The 18,093-nt window shown below is 39.7% G+C and overlaps 1 protein-coding gene across 1 annotated transcript in view; it reads right to left on the bottom strand.

Moving 5' to 3' along the window:
* lrp8 (low density lipoprotein receptor-related protein 8, apolipoprotein e receptor) overlaps positions 1 to 18,093 on the bottom strand; it is a 77,171-nt gene that overhangs the window by 18,752 nt on the left and 40,326 nt on the right. The window contains exons 7-12 of the mRNA XM_010786474.1: positions 17,998 to 18,093; positions 17,184 to 17,309; positions 9,932 to 10,103; positions 6,583 to 6,807; positions 5,923 to 6,041; positions 4,341 to 4,480 (exon numbers count right to left, since the gene is read on the bottom strand). Coding sequence (XP_010784776.1) covers positions 4,341 to 4,480; positions 5,923 to 6,041; positions 6,583 to 6,807; positions 9,932 to 10,103; positions 17,184 to 17,309; positions 17,998 to 18,093 — 878 coding nt within the window. The remainder of the gene's footprint in view (positions 1 to 4,340; positions 4,481 to 5,922; positions 6,042 to 6,582; positions 6,808 to 9,931; positions 10,104 to 17,183; positions 17,310 to 17,997) is intronic.

The raw sequence follows: 18,093 nt of genomic DNA, 5'->3' as shown, positions 1-18,093 counted from the left end.
TCCAACATAAATACATTCTAGCAGTTGAATTATTCACTCTCATTTATTCATACATGAACAGAAAGAACAGCTCTGTTCCAGTGGGCTCAGTTTGAAGCCCAATCCATTCAGACAGAGAGATATGTATATGTTGGCCTATTATGAATATGTAGCTCTTTGAGTGTGTGGCACCGAGTAATTTCCTGCTTTGCTCTGACTGTACAGTTTTGGTATGACATACTAATGCTAAACACAAGGAGATTTATTGTGTTAAAGTTTGTTTCCCCACAAAACTGTTTTAATACAACAATTACCTCCTGAGACTCCTCCCTTAAATATTCACTGTAATGCTGCTTGGCTCCAGTAATCAACCATACAAGTACAATCTAGGGTGAATCAGAAAACACTGATAATGATTATTTTTAAGGACAAATCTACTATACTACTATACTTACTATAGTAGGTAAAAAGGACTCTTGTAAAATAATGTATAACAACACTATAAACATGACAGCCATGACTACCACTGACTTTACTGAGTGCATCTTTTGTAAGAAATAAAGGAATAAATACTGCCAGCCCTGACCCGTGAGATCATGCTTTCATCATTCACTTCAGTTTCCTCCTTTCTTTCCATGTCTCTTCTTTTCTAACACTTCCTCCCAATTCTCTTTAGTGGTATTAAGGTATAAAAGGAAAAGCCTCTGAAGTGGTTATGACACTTGGTTTCTATGGCAACTGCAGACTGCTCCATCCATGTACACACACATCAATTAGGAAAAACACAATTTCTTTTGATAGTAACAAAAGACACACAGGCGATGAGATCTTCGTAAGGTTACAAACATAAACGAAGGAGAAAGAGACAATCCAGAAGGTGAGTGTTAGACAGAAAGGGGAAAGAGGTATCAGGCTCCTATAGGTATTTATTTTTTTGTTTGGGGTTGTGCTAAGAGTTGTGGTTCTTTTTAAAGGGCAAGGATCTAGGAGTGCAGTCACAGATTTGTCTGCTGGGTGTATACATCTGTGTATCTCTGTGTTGGTTCAGTCATAGCTGTAATCCACGCTCTATATTCGTGCCGGGTTATCGGTGGAGATGACCTTTCTTTCACCTTCCCCTTTCTTTACACTGAGCTTTCTATCCCCTCATCTTCAACCTCACTCAGAATCAGATAACCTTTACTCATATGACAGTATGGGTTGAAACAATGAAAGACAAATATCAGCCATGTTAATAAAACAGTACTCAAATCTATCATTCCATCTCCCCTTTTCCTTACTGTCTCTGAGGATGTCTTTCTCGCTCTCTGTCAGTCTACGCAGGCGTTTTTCTCTTTCAGTTTCTCACTGTCAATCTTCGTATCTGTCTTCAAAAGCTTCCAACATCAATGCAGACCTGAGAAGGTCATTGCTCTCTTTGTACGATCAAGGTGAGTTTTCAATGATGTGTCAAATAATAGCCTAGAATGTATACACATGCACACATAAGCTCTGCTTATCATAACATTGCATCACTTTAGTCTGTCTCCGATTATCAAGGGGAGAGACTGCATCAAAATGGATATGAAGTCTATTTAGGGTCAAGTGGAGAACAGCTCTTGAAGATTTTGATTGTGTCCGAGAAAAACCTTCTGACAAATGTTGGTCCCTTTTTGACTGACACTTCTGCCTGATGCACTTTTGGTGCCTCATTTCTTTCCTTAGAAGTCATGCCAGAAAACTACAAATAAAAGCTTAAACAAAGCAAACCCAATCAACATTTGGAAGCCTTTGATTGTTTGGATTTGACTTTTATCTCTTTGTTGTATCAGCCTTAGTTATGAAAAAATTATGTAGGCTGGTGTTATCTGTGAATGAATACAATTATGTTAGGAGACATTTTGTGTTAATCTCCACCAAACTGCAGACAAGTATTGAAGCTTTACACATGCATGGTACACCCACACAGGTGTTTGTAGTCACTTTAGCGGACCTCTTATCTGGGGGTGTGGACAGATAGGGCTTGACTGACATTTCCTCATTATTTCCGTTAAAACTGTGTTTTCGCTTTAGTTTGAATATTTACTCTAAATCCAATTAATTTGATCACTGTGTGACTGATGAATTCAAGAATGTGTGTCCTGTTTTGTTGTCAACACAAACTATATAGCTTACTTTGACAGGCAATTGTCTATTTTTATTTTTTGTCAGACTTTTTGCATCGTATCCTTTTTTTGGTCCTGGCGTCAACACATTTTAAATTAAAGCTTTAAAGGCCTAAACAGGATTTTTGTGTCCTGTTATGAACAAGCTAAGCTAACAAGCTAATGAGCTTGCTAACTGACTGTTAGGACATTTGGTAACTCTGAGGGCTATATTTTCCCCCTTTAATTACTTTTTTAATTGAAATAAATGGTATGCAATGATGAGTAAAATGCCAGATGAAGCTGTGGAGGCTATTATGAAAAAAGTGCTAGGCTAACTAGCCCAGCTAGTGTGCTACATGTTAGCTCGCCATACAGCTAAACATATCACCACCTAGCTCTGCAAGTAGTAACTTCCCCATCCTGTTTTCACGTGGATAAGCAAATATCTTTGATGTGTAACCGACATATCCGCTTTATTTTATGCGAGGGACAACTAGTTTGGTGAATATTTTATAATATCAAGCATAGCTTCAGCCTGAGCAGAGGTCTAATCAAATAGAATAAATGAAAACACCTGTGTGGGGGCGTAAATCACAGTTAAAGCCTGCTTAAATCCTCCTACGTTGTTGAGTTCATGGTAAAAGGACACATTTGAGCCTCAGCACTTTTGTTTTTCTAAGAGGGGATACAACGTAATGCCATGATACTAAAGCCAGAGAAAGAGAAATCATTGCTCTCTGAATGACTCTGCAGCCTACTTTTCCTCTGGGCTCGGTGTCTCGGCAGGGGGTGGAGCCTGACTGGAAGGGTTTGTATGTGTGCGTTTGGTGGTGCTGTGTTCAGACTTTGATATAGAAACCCTGCGACTTACCTCTGCAGTGTGAGGAAACTTTAGTACATAGTATGATGTTAAGGGATTTTTAATTTGTTCTGTATCATATCCAGAACAGAACAAAGAACAGAGAGCTGAGGGCTATTAATCTCCAGAGATGAACTTTCACTGCCTGCTCGAAACGTTGGTTTTCTTCCTCTTCTTTTACACATACACACAAATCCGAGCACACCCCCAAGAACACTCAGCTGGACATGATGGATGTCTTTGCTTCTCATCCTCACAGTGTGTGCAGCAAAGAGAGGAATGGAGAAAAGCACTTCCTACTGATCACATTTCACCTCCCACTTCCTCGCCCTCATCCTCCTCTGCTCTCCACTGCTTCTATTTTCCACCTACATCATTTACATCATCTATACTTGATAGGCTCTAACAGACTGACTCACTCCTGCCTCAATAAATACAACCAAATGAGCTCCATCGATTGCTGTACTCTACTGTGACTCTATAATGTTCAGCTCATGAACAGATAATTATCTGGGTTTATCTGGCTGTTATACTTCTTCTATCATCTCTATTTCTCATTTATCCTCAGTCAATCTCTAACAAAAGGAAGATAGAAACATTTGAACAAATCACTTTGAACAACCCATGTCTAATACCTACATTTTGCTAGCAAATATCTAAAAATACACTTACAAGATGGCAATCAAGATATGAGAAGTGTCACCCACGAGGCAGAGAAAAGAGAGGACAGATCTGTTTTTCGGTGTCTTTCTACCTTTAGAGGTCAAAAAGGACAGCACAAACACTGCAAATAACATGTTTTTATTCATGCTGAATTGTAAGGTTATCTACCCTATTTTTATTTTAATAAAATAGTAATCTTCATTCATACTTTATAAGCACAATGGTTTAAAATAGATTTGATGGCAATATCAAAAAGGAAGTGTATTTGTTTGTGTAACATTTTTTAGCCTGATATTGCTGTTGTATATATCAAATGCGAAATTGCTCTGAATTGATTGAAGGAGAAAATCTTTAATCCCCAAGACTGGATATTTGGCTGCTGAAGAGAACAATGATTTCATTATGAAAAGAAAAGAAGATATATCTAGATTGTGCCGTCACAGTGTCACTGTCTCTGTGATTTGAATTTCCACAACACACCAGCAATAACTAAAAAGCAACAGCCAACTTGAAGGAAATAAATCAATCTAAAAAACTTCTTGTGTGTTCTGGAAAATGGGAAAAACTAAATAAGTAGTCAAATCTGTTTTCGAAAGTGTGTAAAAAGCATAGAGTGGTTCTCTTGCAAATACAAAAAACGGTTTACTGACAGGATCCAAACATCATTGGTTGTAGTAATTATGTGGATTTATTGTATACTAATTCTTCCATACCTCGAACACAGTGAGGGCAAAGGGGTGTCCCAGCTGCTGATTGGAGGACAGCAACACTTTGCGATTGTCTCCATTCAGGTCCACACTGGACAGCAGGTGCAGCTTGGAGTCTAACCAGTAGAGACGCCTGTTCGATAAGTCTGAGGAAGAAAGAGAGAGGGATCAAAACCAAGGCAGAAGGAGGGAGAGGTGGATATGAAAGAAGAGAGAGAGGTCATTCCACGAGAAAAGACCTAGGGTGAGAGGTATATGAATGTAATGGCCCAGTAACCACACCATCAATCTTGTTCGACATGGCGGCTGAGGCCGCGCGCTGAGAAAACACAGATGTGATTATAATATTGCCGCTTGACTTCTTTGCCGGGGAACATATTTGTGCGCTTGAGCTAATTGATTAGTGTTGGTGGACTTGCGTTAAATAACAGCTGTTTGCTGTTTTACAGTTCCATCACCTTGTATCTGTCCCCGAACTTGTTTACTTAAGACTCTATTTTTGCGCTTTTGCTTAAGGCCATCAAGTAACGCTGTGGTTGAATTGAAAATGTAAGTGTGAGAATCAATCAGATTTGATAGGAAGGGAGATAATGAAAGTATGACTTTGCTTTTGCTAGGTGAGAATGAAGAAGGAATTGCAGACAAGTATTTTTAAACATCATTCCTTAATAACACAAAGTAATAAATTGTATTTTTTTGGATAACATTGTTGTAGTTATGTTTTTGTTAACATACATTTAGTTAACAATACTGGTAGAAACAACACTGTGATACCCCTTTTGATATTGCTTTGGATTAAAGCGTGCAATTCAATATTGGAAGGAAGTCCAAAAAAAGTGTACTTTAAAAGAGCAGGAGTTTCATCACGTCCATAGTATGTAATGTAACTTAAAAGGAAACTGAATTGACATGGTCACGCCAAAAAACACTTAAAACCAAGTTATTTTCATTTATCATTCCGGTTCCATTTTCTGACAAAAAACTGTTATGCTCCCTGTATAAAACCAGTGAAGAAGCGGAAATAATCCAGCTCCCCTTCCAAGCGGTCTGGCCAACTCTCTCATTCCCCTTACTCTAAAAAATAATTTGTTTTCAAACACATGTAGTGACACCTCAATTCCACAGAGTGTGGCAACTGCATGCCTCTCTTACTCCTCAGGCAAGGGCAGCTCAGAGAAATTGGCTGGTGCCGCGGAGGGAGTTGAAAGGGATGATGAGAGGTATTGACAGCACAGAGCGTCTGGCTTATTAATTCAGAGGCCTGTGTTTGCTAGCTTGATTGATGAGAGGCACACAAACTGAGCTGCTACAACAATAAGAGCAGCTCGAGGGTTGCAGCTACCCTAGACTGATTTCTTCTCTTAGCTCTGGCTGATTGTCTTTTGTTTCTGTCTTTCTTTGAGTCTCTGTCTTTCAGTGGTGTGAACTCAAATACTTCCCTCTTTCTCCAAAAAGCAATATCAACATTATAACTGTGTCTATAAGACTGCTCTCAGAGTTGATTGTGTTCCCTGTCCCTGCATCATCTTATAGTTCTCTTCAAAAAGCTTTTAATGTTTAAAGTAGCATATTTTATGTTCTTCCTTACCCAGGGTGATTCCATTTGGCCACTCGATGTGTTCAGACACCAGGACTTGTCGGTCCACTCCATTCATCCCGGCCTTCTCGATTTTGGCCTGATCTCCCCAATCTGACCAGTACATAAATCTGTGGAGAGACACATACAAACCAGTTACATATAGATGGAAACAATTCAGTGTGGCAGTCACTAGGTTTTTCATGTGCAATGTCATAGTGAGTATTTCGAATATAACTATGCGCCTCAATCGGTGTACTGTACTCTATCACACAATGTCCTTGTCTGACTCTTGATCTCATTTTCTCGACAAAATCAAATTGCTTTAATTCTGAAACAGGCCTTGAAGACACTAGAATAAAGTAGATACTGAGCAAAACTTCTGATACTGGAAAATTGGATCACTTTCACGAATGTGTGTGTTAATGAAAGCTGGGCTTCTTTTGCGTTTATTTCATGCTAGTCTAGCATTGTAGAGTTGTAAAAAGAGCCCTTTGGGGAACTGAAGACATCCGAGACAAAGGGAAAGAGGCAGATAAGAGTCCTGTCGTATCTCCAAATAATTGTCGAGCTGCCTAATCTAACAGATGGGTGCAGGCATGGTGTTGCTACGGTTTAGTACAAATTGACTTTGCCATCTTCTCGCACATTGTTCATCTGCCTAAAGCTCACCCTTGGTGTGGATCCACTGCGATGGCCCGCGGCTCGCTCAGCTCCGTGGCTATCAGCACTTTTCTCTTCCTGCCGTCTCCAGTGGCGACGGAGATGCTCTTGTTGCCGGAGTCGGTCCAGTAGATGTTCTTGTGGACCCAGTCAACGGCCAGGCCCTCGGGGGAGTTGAGCGAGTCGATGAGAGTCACTTGCTGTGATGGGTCACTGGCCTTGTTGATGTAAGCACTGGAGGGTGGAGGAGAGGAGCTGTGTCAGTCACTGTTGTGGAAATCATGAAATACCCAATGATTTAGGAACAGAGACGAAAGAAAATCACACAAGTTGTACTTTGCTATATTGCTAGATGGAGTGTAGCACGCGCCTTTGATACTGAGTTACACATGTTGAGGAAATAGTATTGTACAGCTCCTCTGAAGGAGAAATACTAGGTCTTTATCTGACAGTATCTTATAAAACCCCCTGCCTCTTTTTCTCTCCCTCTGTTTTTTCCTGTCGCTTGTCTTTTCAATCTCTCGCCATTTTCCTCTTGCATTCCACTTGTTGTCTGTCCAATCGTCTTTTTCCCCATTTCTGCTTTTATTTTTTCCTTTTCTACACTTAGTATCTTTGAACGTATGACAGCATTTTCCTTCACATGAGGGCTATACTTAGTTTTACCTTAATTTACTGTCGTTTACAACATTCTGTTGCAATTTGGCTTATTGTATTTTCTTTGACATCTACATGTATGTATGTATATAGTTTACTTCATCTGCATTACTTTATTATCTTGCACTATTTTATTACTACTCTGTTTCTTCTTGCACTATTTTTATTGTTTTTTAAATGTGTTTTATTGTTTTATGTCTTATATATATTTATGTTACATTGTTGGAGGAGCCTGGGACTTAGGCTTTTCATGGCCATAACTACACTATAGATACTGTGCATATGACAATAAAGCCTTTGAATCTATACAACAATAAAAATACTACAACCTTGTTGGAAAGCTGGAAAACGAATGTCTCGTTTAAGAACCAGAATTCCGATGATGAGTGCAAACAGGAGGAGCAGCTTAACTAAAGGCTGGCGAGGTAGCTTTGGAGCAGAAGATGAGGAGGAGATGGATGAGCTGGGGCTTGGAAGCAGCTTGCGTTGTTAATGGGCTGAATTACTGTTTGCCACCTCAGACATCTTCATCTATGGGGGGAAAGTTAGCCTGCTGCTGTCTTGTGATGGATAATCTATCTCTCGTGTCAGGGTTTATTGCATGGATCCAACACCTGTCTCACACGCAGCAAATTACATTGAGGGCTGAAGAAAAATGGATACGGATGAATCCGTGATCAATTAAATATACTACACTATATATAAACTCCTGTGTTTGAAATTAAAGTCATAATATTCCTTGTTCAATAAAATAATCACGTCATAATTACTCCTTACACACCCTATTGTACAGATTGTTGTAGATATATAAGGCATAGAAAAGGAATTATTTCACAGAATATTGGCAATTCTCATGACATCCCTGTTTTTAATTACACATATTCAAATTAACTAGAATGAGCAGGTTGGAGGGATGTATGGAGGGCAGACTGGAGTTAGAAATAAGACAGAGACTGATGAGTCCAAACCCACTGAGCAGATTGCATCTTTAATTGGATGTATTATTGTTTACTACAGACATCTCCATCACAGACGGAAGTTAGCAAGTCATCGACCCGTAGCTTGCTAATCACTATGAATTAGCCTGGAAAACCACACTGTTGGAGTGAGGGGCAATGAGGATGAATAACTTTGAAAATAACAGCTATTTCTATTGGGTAAAAACATCCGTAGCAGAGAGAAAGTACCGTAATTTTCGGACTATAAGCCGCGCCTTTTTCCCTATTTTTTGACGCTGCGGTTTATATAACGGTGCGGCTAATCTATGGATTTTTACAGCTAACGGCCAACACCTTTAACTCTATGGGCTCTATGGCCGGTCCGCGGACCCCCACCTTTAAGCGGCGGGTTCCAGCAGGAAAAGCTNTAATACAGATGAGCAAAGAACAACTATTTTTAATTTTAAAAGAGCATTTTTTGATTGAAGTATTGTAGAATGTAAGCCGTAATCAAACTTGACATACAAATGCTATCGGCAGGAGGCAGTGATGAACTGCATGTGCCTAGACCATTGGAAATCAAACCAGGTAAGCTAAATTGCAAAATATATATGTATAGCACCTGTAATACATCTCAGTGGACTTTTTCTGAAAATAGCACCTGTTACGAACAAAGCCATAGCTATTTTTTGAGTTGAGTTGATTGAAGTTCCCTCTGCAAAGCAGTGAAGAATTTTATTCATCCAGGGCTTCTATTGTCTGAATGAGTAAAGCTGTGAATGTGGAGGGCACTGTGCCTTTAATAGGGCCATGAGGTTTTTATGGAGCTTATGAGCTAGAAAAAGGAGCGGATGTCACAAAATCTGCAGCATAAATGCATTGATCCGATGATATACTTTAATGCTCTTGGTTGAATGAAAAAAGGAAAGCAGGGAGAAAAAACACATCAAACATCAACTCAGGCTGATCTACCTGCACACATTTCACTTGTTGCAGCCCATTTAAGGTGTCTTTGTGTGTTGATATGATTCTAACAAAGCTTATCATAATGAATTAGTTCATTTGTCCTTTCTCCGTCACAAGCCCTTGAGAGTACAACTGGGTCTGTGTGGAAGTATGCTTATGTGCGTGTGTCTATATGCAAATGAGTAATGGTGGTGATTATTGAGGCAGCGGAATTAGAGATAGCATATGGCTCAGCTGAGATCATAGAAGGCCCCTCCCACAACCTGTCAGCCTTCGGGGTGACACACAGGCACACACACACAATAATAATACCAGTAATTCTGTGTGTGCAAATACTGTTTGTGCTTGAAGGACAAACAAGTCCACCTTTTACTGACAGATGACACAGCCCTCCAGGTGTCACACACACACACACACACACACACACACACACACACACACACACACACACACACACAATGTCACACACACACACACACACACACACACACACACACACACACACACACACACACACACACACACACACACACACACACACACACACACACACACACACACCCCCAGGTGGGTCTTGCTACCAGAAGGTGGGACAGTTCGAAGCAGACAAGATGGATAGGTAGAGGACAAATGAATGACAGAATGGCTGACGCACAAGAATATAATGTGATTCTTAACACCTAATGTCCTAATCTAGCAAAGTGGTTTTATAGGCTTCAATGTGAGTTCAAATGCTAAACAAATCATAATGTACGGTTAATGGTGTGTCTGTGTATGTCTGAGTGTGTTGTGTATACCTGTATATTTTACGATGGTATAGATCACACCAGAACATCTTGTTAATGGACACGTCTACATCCAGGGCCACTGCGTTCTTCAGCGTGGGGACAACCTGTGTATATTCGCTCTTCAGCAGGTCAATTCGACGGATCTCATGGCGGTTGGTGAACATCAGGTACGGACTTTTTCCTGAGGGAGCAGAAAAGACATTCACGTCACAACAATGTATGAGTCTGCCGAAGAATAACAACGAAATTGGACAGATTGGTTGCAAATCTCAAGAGATGTATGGAGACCCTTGACAGCCATTAACCTACTATTGTAACCCCGAAAGAGATCACATTTATCATTTTCAACCAACTCCCTACAAGACGGGGGGGGCATTTGACCGTCAGTCATAGCTAGTGTATCTGTATATATATATATATATATATAAAATGTAGCACACACCCAAACCGGTATTTGAAAGGTTAACCTGCATATCTGAATATTCGCTAAAGTAACTCAATCCACACCGTTCCTGAGACTGAAACAGACAAGGTCACATTGACTTCATACCAATGCAGCTCACTGGCTGTACAGTTTGATGTTATTTTGCTGTTATCACGTCAACAAGACATGAACATTGCCAGAAATGGTGATATGAAATAAAATAGTGTTTTATGCAGTCATGCTGATATTATTATTAGTCACTTGCAATGGCAAGCCTTGCCCTTGAATCCATTAAAAAAGATCGTTCAGACTTTACATGGCCCAGCGATAGAATACATTAGTGAACTTTAACCCCTTCCTTTCATAAAAGATTTCTCAGATCTGCTGAGTTAGGCCTGCTAGCTGTTCCAGGGTACAGGTTAAGGTCAGAGGTCGACCGAGTGTTTGCTGTACCGGCAACTTAAGACACCATTTTTATTCTATTCTATTTACATATCACTGCTCTGTGTTTGTTACCTCGGAATCAATCAGTGTTCACTAGCCCTTTCCCCCCTTTAGATGTACTTTAGCAGTGAAAAACCTACACACTGTAATAAAAAGACACCATGTTTATTGTCGGGTATTTATTCTTATTCTGAAGAGAGAACATGATGTGAGATAAATATGGTTGTGTTTTGCATTGTATTATTTAGGTCTTTAATGCATGTATTTTTAATGATGTGGGCATCAATTAAATTATTCCTATAAACCTTTTAAAAAGGAGAATACATTTTGTACACACAGAATACTTTTGACTTAATGCTGCTCACTGAATTATTTACACAGAAAAATGAACACATACATTACGTAATGTGACCATAGTTGAAAGCAAAGAAACGTTAAAAAGGAGACACTCATTTAAAAGGTCTTTGTGTGTACTGTGTGAATTTGAGTGTGTGTTCTGCAGCCGGGTGATGTAATGAAGCACAATGTGCAGGTGGACAAAGTTCACCAAAAACTAGACATGACACATTGTTCTATTTTTAGTACAACAGCTTGTCAAAAGTGTTTCTAGGTTCGGTTCAGTATGAGCTGTTGGCTGGCACATCAGTTACCTTGGGCACATTTTTCAGCAGGCTGTAGGTGAGCGTGAGTCGAGCATTTGAAATCATGTCCTGCATTTGACAAGGTCAAACCTCATACATATACAAAAAATTACTTTGCATTCCTGCATATGGTAGACACTCAAAAACAACCTTTGTTTTAGCTCAACAGTGCTGTTGTCCAGGATTTCTGTCTCCTACACAGATACCCATCCATCTATTTTCCTTCATCTTCACTTCTCTACCCTATCTGTCATGTTTCTCTCCACTCCACACTGCCCAGTAAAGCTGAAATGCCGCCTAACGAGACAGAGTTGGGCAACAGTCACACTGAGGTACGCCCACACGCACACAATTTCATACTTTCACACAGAGCCAACCATCCCTAAATAGGTTTCCTCAGCCCTGGTTTAACACAGGCTACGGCACAGGGAGAAAATATTACATTTGTACTACTGTTTGGTTCCAATCATTTTCCTCTGACTGCTAAGTTTTAAATCATCATTTTCACCAGCAGAGAGAGGGGGAGACGGAGTGAGAGAGCAACGAAACAAGATAGAGACAGGCACAAGCAATGTGATGGAGGAAGATATGGTGAAATGAAGAACATTATGTAATTTGGGGGTAGAAAGTAAATAAACTAAACTAATAACAGCAGGGGAAAGAAAGTCAGATGGGTAAGGTGGAAGAGAGAAAAGGGAGAACATTTTTAAAGTATGCATTAATACGAACAGAAATGGACTTCTCTTTCATAAATCCCCCGACACACTTTTCACATCACTTATCCCTCATCACTCTGTTGTTGCAGCAATCTGTCCTTCTCAAATTGAAACAAAGCTGACTCACTGTTTTCCTCTAGCTATGACATAGCATCAAAATGTGCATTATTATCTCTCCTCAATATATCCCTGCAAAGCAACAGTCAGCTTTCCTAACAGAGTATAGGATCCCCGGATACATTTGAATCTGTTCTGCTAGTTAAGGGCCGTTCTGCCTGTTGGCCAATTAAGATAAAGCAGAGGAAAAAGATCATTTCAGGCTTTGGAATTGCTGTCCAGCACAGAAGGAGAATTCATTTAATTTGCAACCAAGCAGATGTTTATGTTGTGGAGATGAAAACACCCAAGACAGACAGAAAGGTCACTCTGACCCGGTCAGGAAAAGACATGAAATTCTGCAGGATGATGGGGATGTCTAGTTGCAGCCAGTGTGAACAGGCCAACACTGGATGAGGTTATTATTAGGATGATGTTACGTCTGGGAGTAGAAACAAATGTCTAGGTCAGCCATGCTCGTTAAAACATATTGACCTTGCTTTGTAATGCTGAATAGACGCTGAAGCAGGGAGAGAAATTAACCTTCTGGCAAAAGTCATCCACCTCATGACAAAGCAACCCTTCATTATATGTGGTGGGTCGCCAGAGTCTTCAAAAGATAAATGCTGTTGTTGTTGGTGGTGGTTTTGGAGACCATTATAAAACACGATAGGTCACCGAAAGAATGACAGATATAAAGTATACGATAAATATATATAGTTGTATTGGATATATACAAGCATTCATTACTTGCTGTTAAATACCATATATATGCCGTTAATAACTGTGCAATATATACCTGGCTGCTAAATCCTAAGAACTGTTACAGGATGTGTATTTTGTAAATTGTGTAACTTTTTATTTTGTATTATATCATAACTTTTTCCTTTTACTTAGTACTTTTTAATGCATGTAACATATGTAACATGTTTAACATTAAGCTGTCTGTGGCTCTTTTTCTGCTGTAACAACGTAACTAATAAAGGTATTCTAATTCTGATTCTGATACCAATATTCCTGAAGGAAGACAGAATACATTGTATTTTGCTTTCATATTAAAAGCAAAAAACTGCGAAAAAAACTTCTGAGATGAGGTTTGACAGTGCTCCACAACGTCTTGGGTCCCATAGCAAAATAATTTGACAATGGGGTGAATCTGACCACTGCTCTAAACCCAGTTTTGAAAAGTGTGTGCTCAAACTGTCAAGTGTGGTGAAAACTGCCCTTGGCACTGCGGTTAGCCTGCAGTACACTGTATATGAGAGAACAAGGAACAAGATATGGAAACAACAGCGAAAAACGGAAAGTAAGAGTTTTGGTCCACAGGCAGTTTGTACATTTCCTCAGCATCGATGTGACAGCGCGCCCTGCTTTTATCAACCAGTGTGTGTGTGTGTGTGTGTGTGTGTGTGTGTGTGTGTGTGTGTGTGTGTACCTGTATTGTTTTCATGCCATCACATCTTTCTCATCCTTATCTTTACTCCTGCCTGAACATTTTAGAAACTTTTATTTTAAAACATTTAAGAAAGTTAGCTTCATAAAATATTCAACGTTTGCCCCAAAAACAACTGCTATTGAGTTCGCTAAAGTTCTTAAAATGACTTATCAGTCCCATCGTTTTCTCATAAGGGTGCTTTTAATGAAAGCTAGTTAGGAACGCCATTATTTTGTGTGACACTTTAAATCTGCAGCATGTGTTTTTTTTTCTTTAAGCGAGTAAATGTATTTCAATAACAAAATAATTAAATATATGTTATGTCCATTTGCCTTGCAGTAACATGAACAATAAGAAATTGTATTGATATATACATATTTGTTTATGGCAGCAGTTTGCTCTCTAGTAGAAGAATTGAACTGCTTGATTTTATTTAGACACTGGCGAAATATTTTCTCTCGAATTTGTGCTGCAGTAATTCTCTCTGTGTTGAGTGATCAGTTGTGACATACTTGTTATATGTTAAGGAATGGGGTCGAGGTGTTATTTCACTTTATGTTTACTATATGCATTCATATTTTCATTCCTCTCCTTCTCGGTCTTGGCCCTGTCAAAGTCAATTTGGCTTCAACTCTAATTTATGTATGAGAGAAGACTAAACTGGTCAAGAAACTGCTGCCTGTGTGGATCCATCCCTCTGATACTTTCTGTAAACTCCCACACTCTGTCTAGCTCTGTCCTAAACACAAAACAATAGCTCAAATTGATGACTCAGTGTGGCATGAAAACCATAAAGTGTAAACACAAAAAAACAATATGTTTAATTAGTGAGTACAAGTCTTTATTCAAGTACTTTATGGACGCTGCCATGTAGTAACACCACCACACACACATTCACAAATACCAGCTGAGGGGAGGGAACAGGTCTAGTACTTTAATTTGAATTAGCATTGCTAGCGTTACGTATTACTCGGAAATTCATCTGCAGAGCATGAAACCATGTGTGAACTCATTCTTTGTACATTGGAGAATACAAAGAGTAAAGGTTATCTTATTCAATTATCTACACAGGCTCAACTTGCACCAACTACAACAAGCACAAGTGGAAAATGCAGTAAGAAAAACTATTATTTAATATATGCCATTGCATTTAAACTACTAGTGTTTTTGTGTGAGCCTCCGAGATAGAAAAAGCCTGAACTTCAGTGCAAATGATATTGGCACTTGGCACGTGTCACATCATATCACAGAATGTCACACTCCTTCTGGGCAGTGTATGTGCACGAACCATAACTCGACTACTCGAAATAACTATGTGTTCATTTGTGTGACCGGAATCTCAAAGTGTTCATCTATGTTAATGAATGTGAATGTGTGCACACTTGCGTCTAGGAATGAGTTCACAGGCAAATCCGGCTTCATTATGTCTACATTATGTCAGCTTCACGAAGCAAACATCTTTTTATTTATGTTCCTATCTCTATTTGTGCCTCTGACTACATAAACCTCAATAATCCTGTCACATTTTCATATTGAGGCCGTCTCCTTCGGGACGCTATGACATGTGCCACTATTAACTCTCTCAACATTACCTCAATGAGCAGAAAGACATTCCAACAATGCATCCGTCCATCCATTTATCCTCCTCCTGCCTTTCTTCTCCTCTGACAAATGTCTTAGCCTCTGACAAGGACTGTTTGTGCTGCCTTAGAGCAATAAGGATTCACACAGAGAGGCATGAAGCAATCAATGGTGGTTTTTATGCCACTTAACTTAAGAGTGAGGTCCTGTTTTCTGCTCCAAGCTCTCTCATTACTAGACCACTTGATCCAATAATGACTCAACCTAAGACTGATGGTGGTAATCACTGGTAACACTCTTTTCTCCCTCTTGCCCCACAAAAAAAGTTAATTTACTGTGTAACTTAATCAGTTAATGGTTCCATTCCCACTTCAGGTAAATGGGTAGTCATGAGGCATTGAAACTGCCAGGGCAAGTTTATGTTTCCTGTAAAATGCATAACATTGTATGCACTAAATATTTATTTCTACTTATACAAATCTATTTAGGTACCCTTCAAGTGAAAATGACATGTCATTTCGAATTAGCAATAGCACTGAAATTCTGCTTTCAGCTCTGCTAAATATATATTTAAAAATATAAGTCAATTTTATCATAACTTCAGTAAATATTAAAAGCTCTATTTTGTAATTGGTAGCAGGAAAATGTTATCTCCAGTTGGTTAAATTGTTGATGAAGTACAACATGGAGCTTGTCGGGTTTTAGGTGTAAATAACAGGATGAAGTCGATCTTTACTTCAAGATTTAACTGGACCAATTTGCCTGGTTTAGCTTAAAGGACCAGATTTGATCTCTACTGCTCGGAGTGTGTACGCAGGCCAAAGAGGGTTTCAGACCCTGCTCAGTGTGCGGGAAGGCCCTCTCCCCACAGAACGTCCTTTCTATGATACTCCAGAGGGAGCAGAAGCAGCTGGCTGCAAACTTTTCATTAGTGAGGACTGCAGAAAAAGGTGGCAAATATTTATCTTTGCACAGATTGCTCTGCAAGGCCTGCATACAAAGCGAGCTTCCCGCTTCACAATATCCCACAGTGTGAGAATAGTGTGGGATGTGCCTCTGTAGCTAGAGGTGATGGAATGGGAGAGTAATTGGTGTGTATATAAGGGTTGATTTCGACATTTGATTCTCTTCGTGTACATGTCTGCCCATGACTGTGTGTTTGTGAGAACATCCATCTTCGAAGGTGTGGGTCTTAACCCGAACAAATGTGTGGCCGTTTCTCAATCGCGAGGATACTGGCTTGGTAGTCGCATACTTCCAAGTCACTTCCTTCAGAAACGAAGCAAGTATTCTTCCAAGACACGGCTTCGGAAAACAAAGAAGAATGGAAAAGGCTAACAAGTGTGCCACTCTCTCTAACGGTTTCAACATAAACTGTACCGAAAATAAACCTCACAATGTCTATCTAATTATGAACTTGCTTTACTTTCACGGAACACATTTTTGGTGATAACAAATGCAACAAAGTAACATATTTACCAACACATGTTCTACGCCACTACATACTTACATTTAAATGTGTGATGTGCTGCGTCGGTTCAGCCATTCTCCGCAAGGGTTTTTGAAATTGGTCCGTGCGCAAAGCATTGTGGGGATTTGAAGGACGCGAAGTCTACCCATGTGCAGCCTCGAAATTACCCCCAAACCAAGGACGTGGCCTCGGTGGAATTCCAAGTATGCTGGAGATTGGAACAGTCCTTCGGCGGCACTCGATGACGTAGTATCCTTGAAATATTGGCTTGGAAGCCAGTTTCCTCGCGATTGAGAAACGGCCTGTGTGTGTGTGTGTGTGTGTGTGTGTGTGTGAGAGAGNAGTATGTGTCTGTGTGTGTGTGTGTGTGTGTGTGTGTGTGTGTGTGTGTGTGTGTGTGTGTGTGTGTGTGTGTGTGTGTGTGTGTGTGTGTGAGAGAGTTAAAGTGCTCACCAACGGCCTTGCAGGTCTTAGAGGCAGGGTCCATTTCGTAGCCTTCGTAGCATTCACACTTATAATCTCCTTTGTAGTTGATGCAAATCTGACTGCAGGCATCCGGGTTCTCACATTCATCTATATCTGTGGAGAGACATGTGATGAATCTGATTTTAAAGATGTCCACTGCACAGATACATTGTCCGTGCTTGCTAATTTAGGACACCGGATTGTACGCTTTAACACCTTAACCAAATAAAACCATAGCACAACTGGCTAACATTTTGGGAAATAGCTTGTTTGTAAGCAAACCAACAGCACAGAGAGAAGATCGATACAAATTTGATCTGATTGAGATCAGGAATCCAGATGTGTTTGGTCGAGCTTAGCGCTGTGAAGCAGGGGAAACTGAAAACAAATCACTGTTGGGCAACTTTAAAGCTTTCCTATCTGCACTTTGTATATTATCTTGAGAGTATAATTTAATAAAAAATAACAGAAAATACTAAAAATCTGGCTTTGTGGTTTTAGAGACGGTAAGAACATATGAGTTTTTTTTTCTTTTTAATGTCGTTTTGCAGCAGTTTATCCCTTTTTCAAATTAAGTTCCATAATTTGTTCATTATTGGATAGATAAAATGACTTATTTTATTATGAAAGTATAATAATATGACTAACAGTAGAGTTTGCACCCTGTGAAATTGTCAAATAAAACTGGGGAGGGTGGACAAATAGCATGTAGATCACACCAGCCCAGACAAAGTATAATGTTACGTTAATGGTCTTCTGCATTAAGGTGGTCATTTCATTTCAAATCTCATCTTTTCTTTACCTCCACATGTCTTTTTGTCCATGAGTTTGTACCCAGAGGGGCAGTCGCACTCGTAACCAATTTTTCGGTCCCTGCAGATGTGAGAGCAGCCGCCGT

Source organism: Notothenia coriiceps, unplaced genomic scaffold (genome assembly GCF_000735185.1).
Source record: "Notothenia coriiceps isolate Sejong01 unplaced genomic scaffold, NC01 NC01_scaffold00029195, whole genome shotgun sequence".
Lineage (NCBI taxonomy): Eukaryota > Metazoa > Chordata > Actinopteri > Perciformes > Nototheniidae > Notothenia > Notothenia coriiceps.
This window is presented reverse-complemented; position numbering and strand designations above follow the sequence as displayed.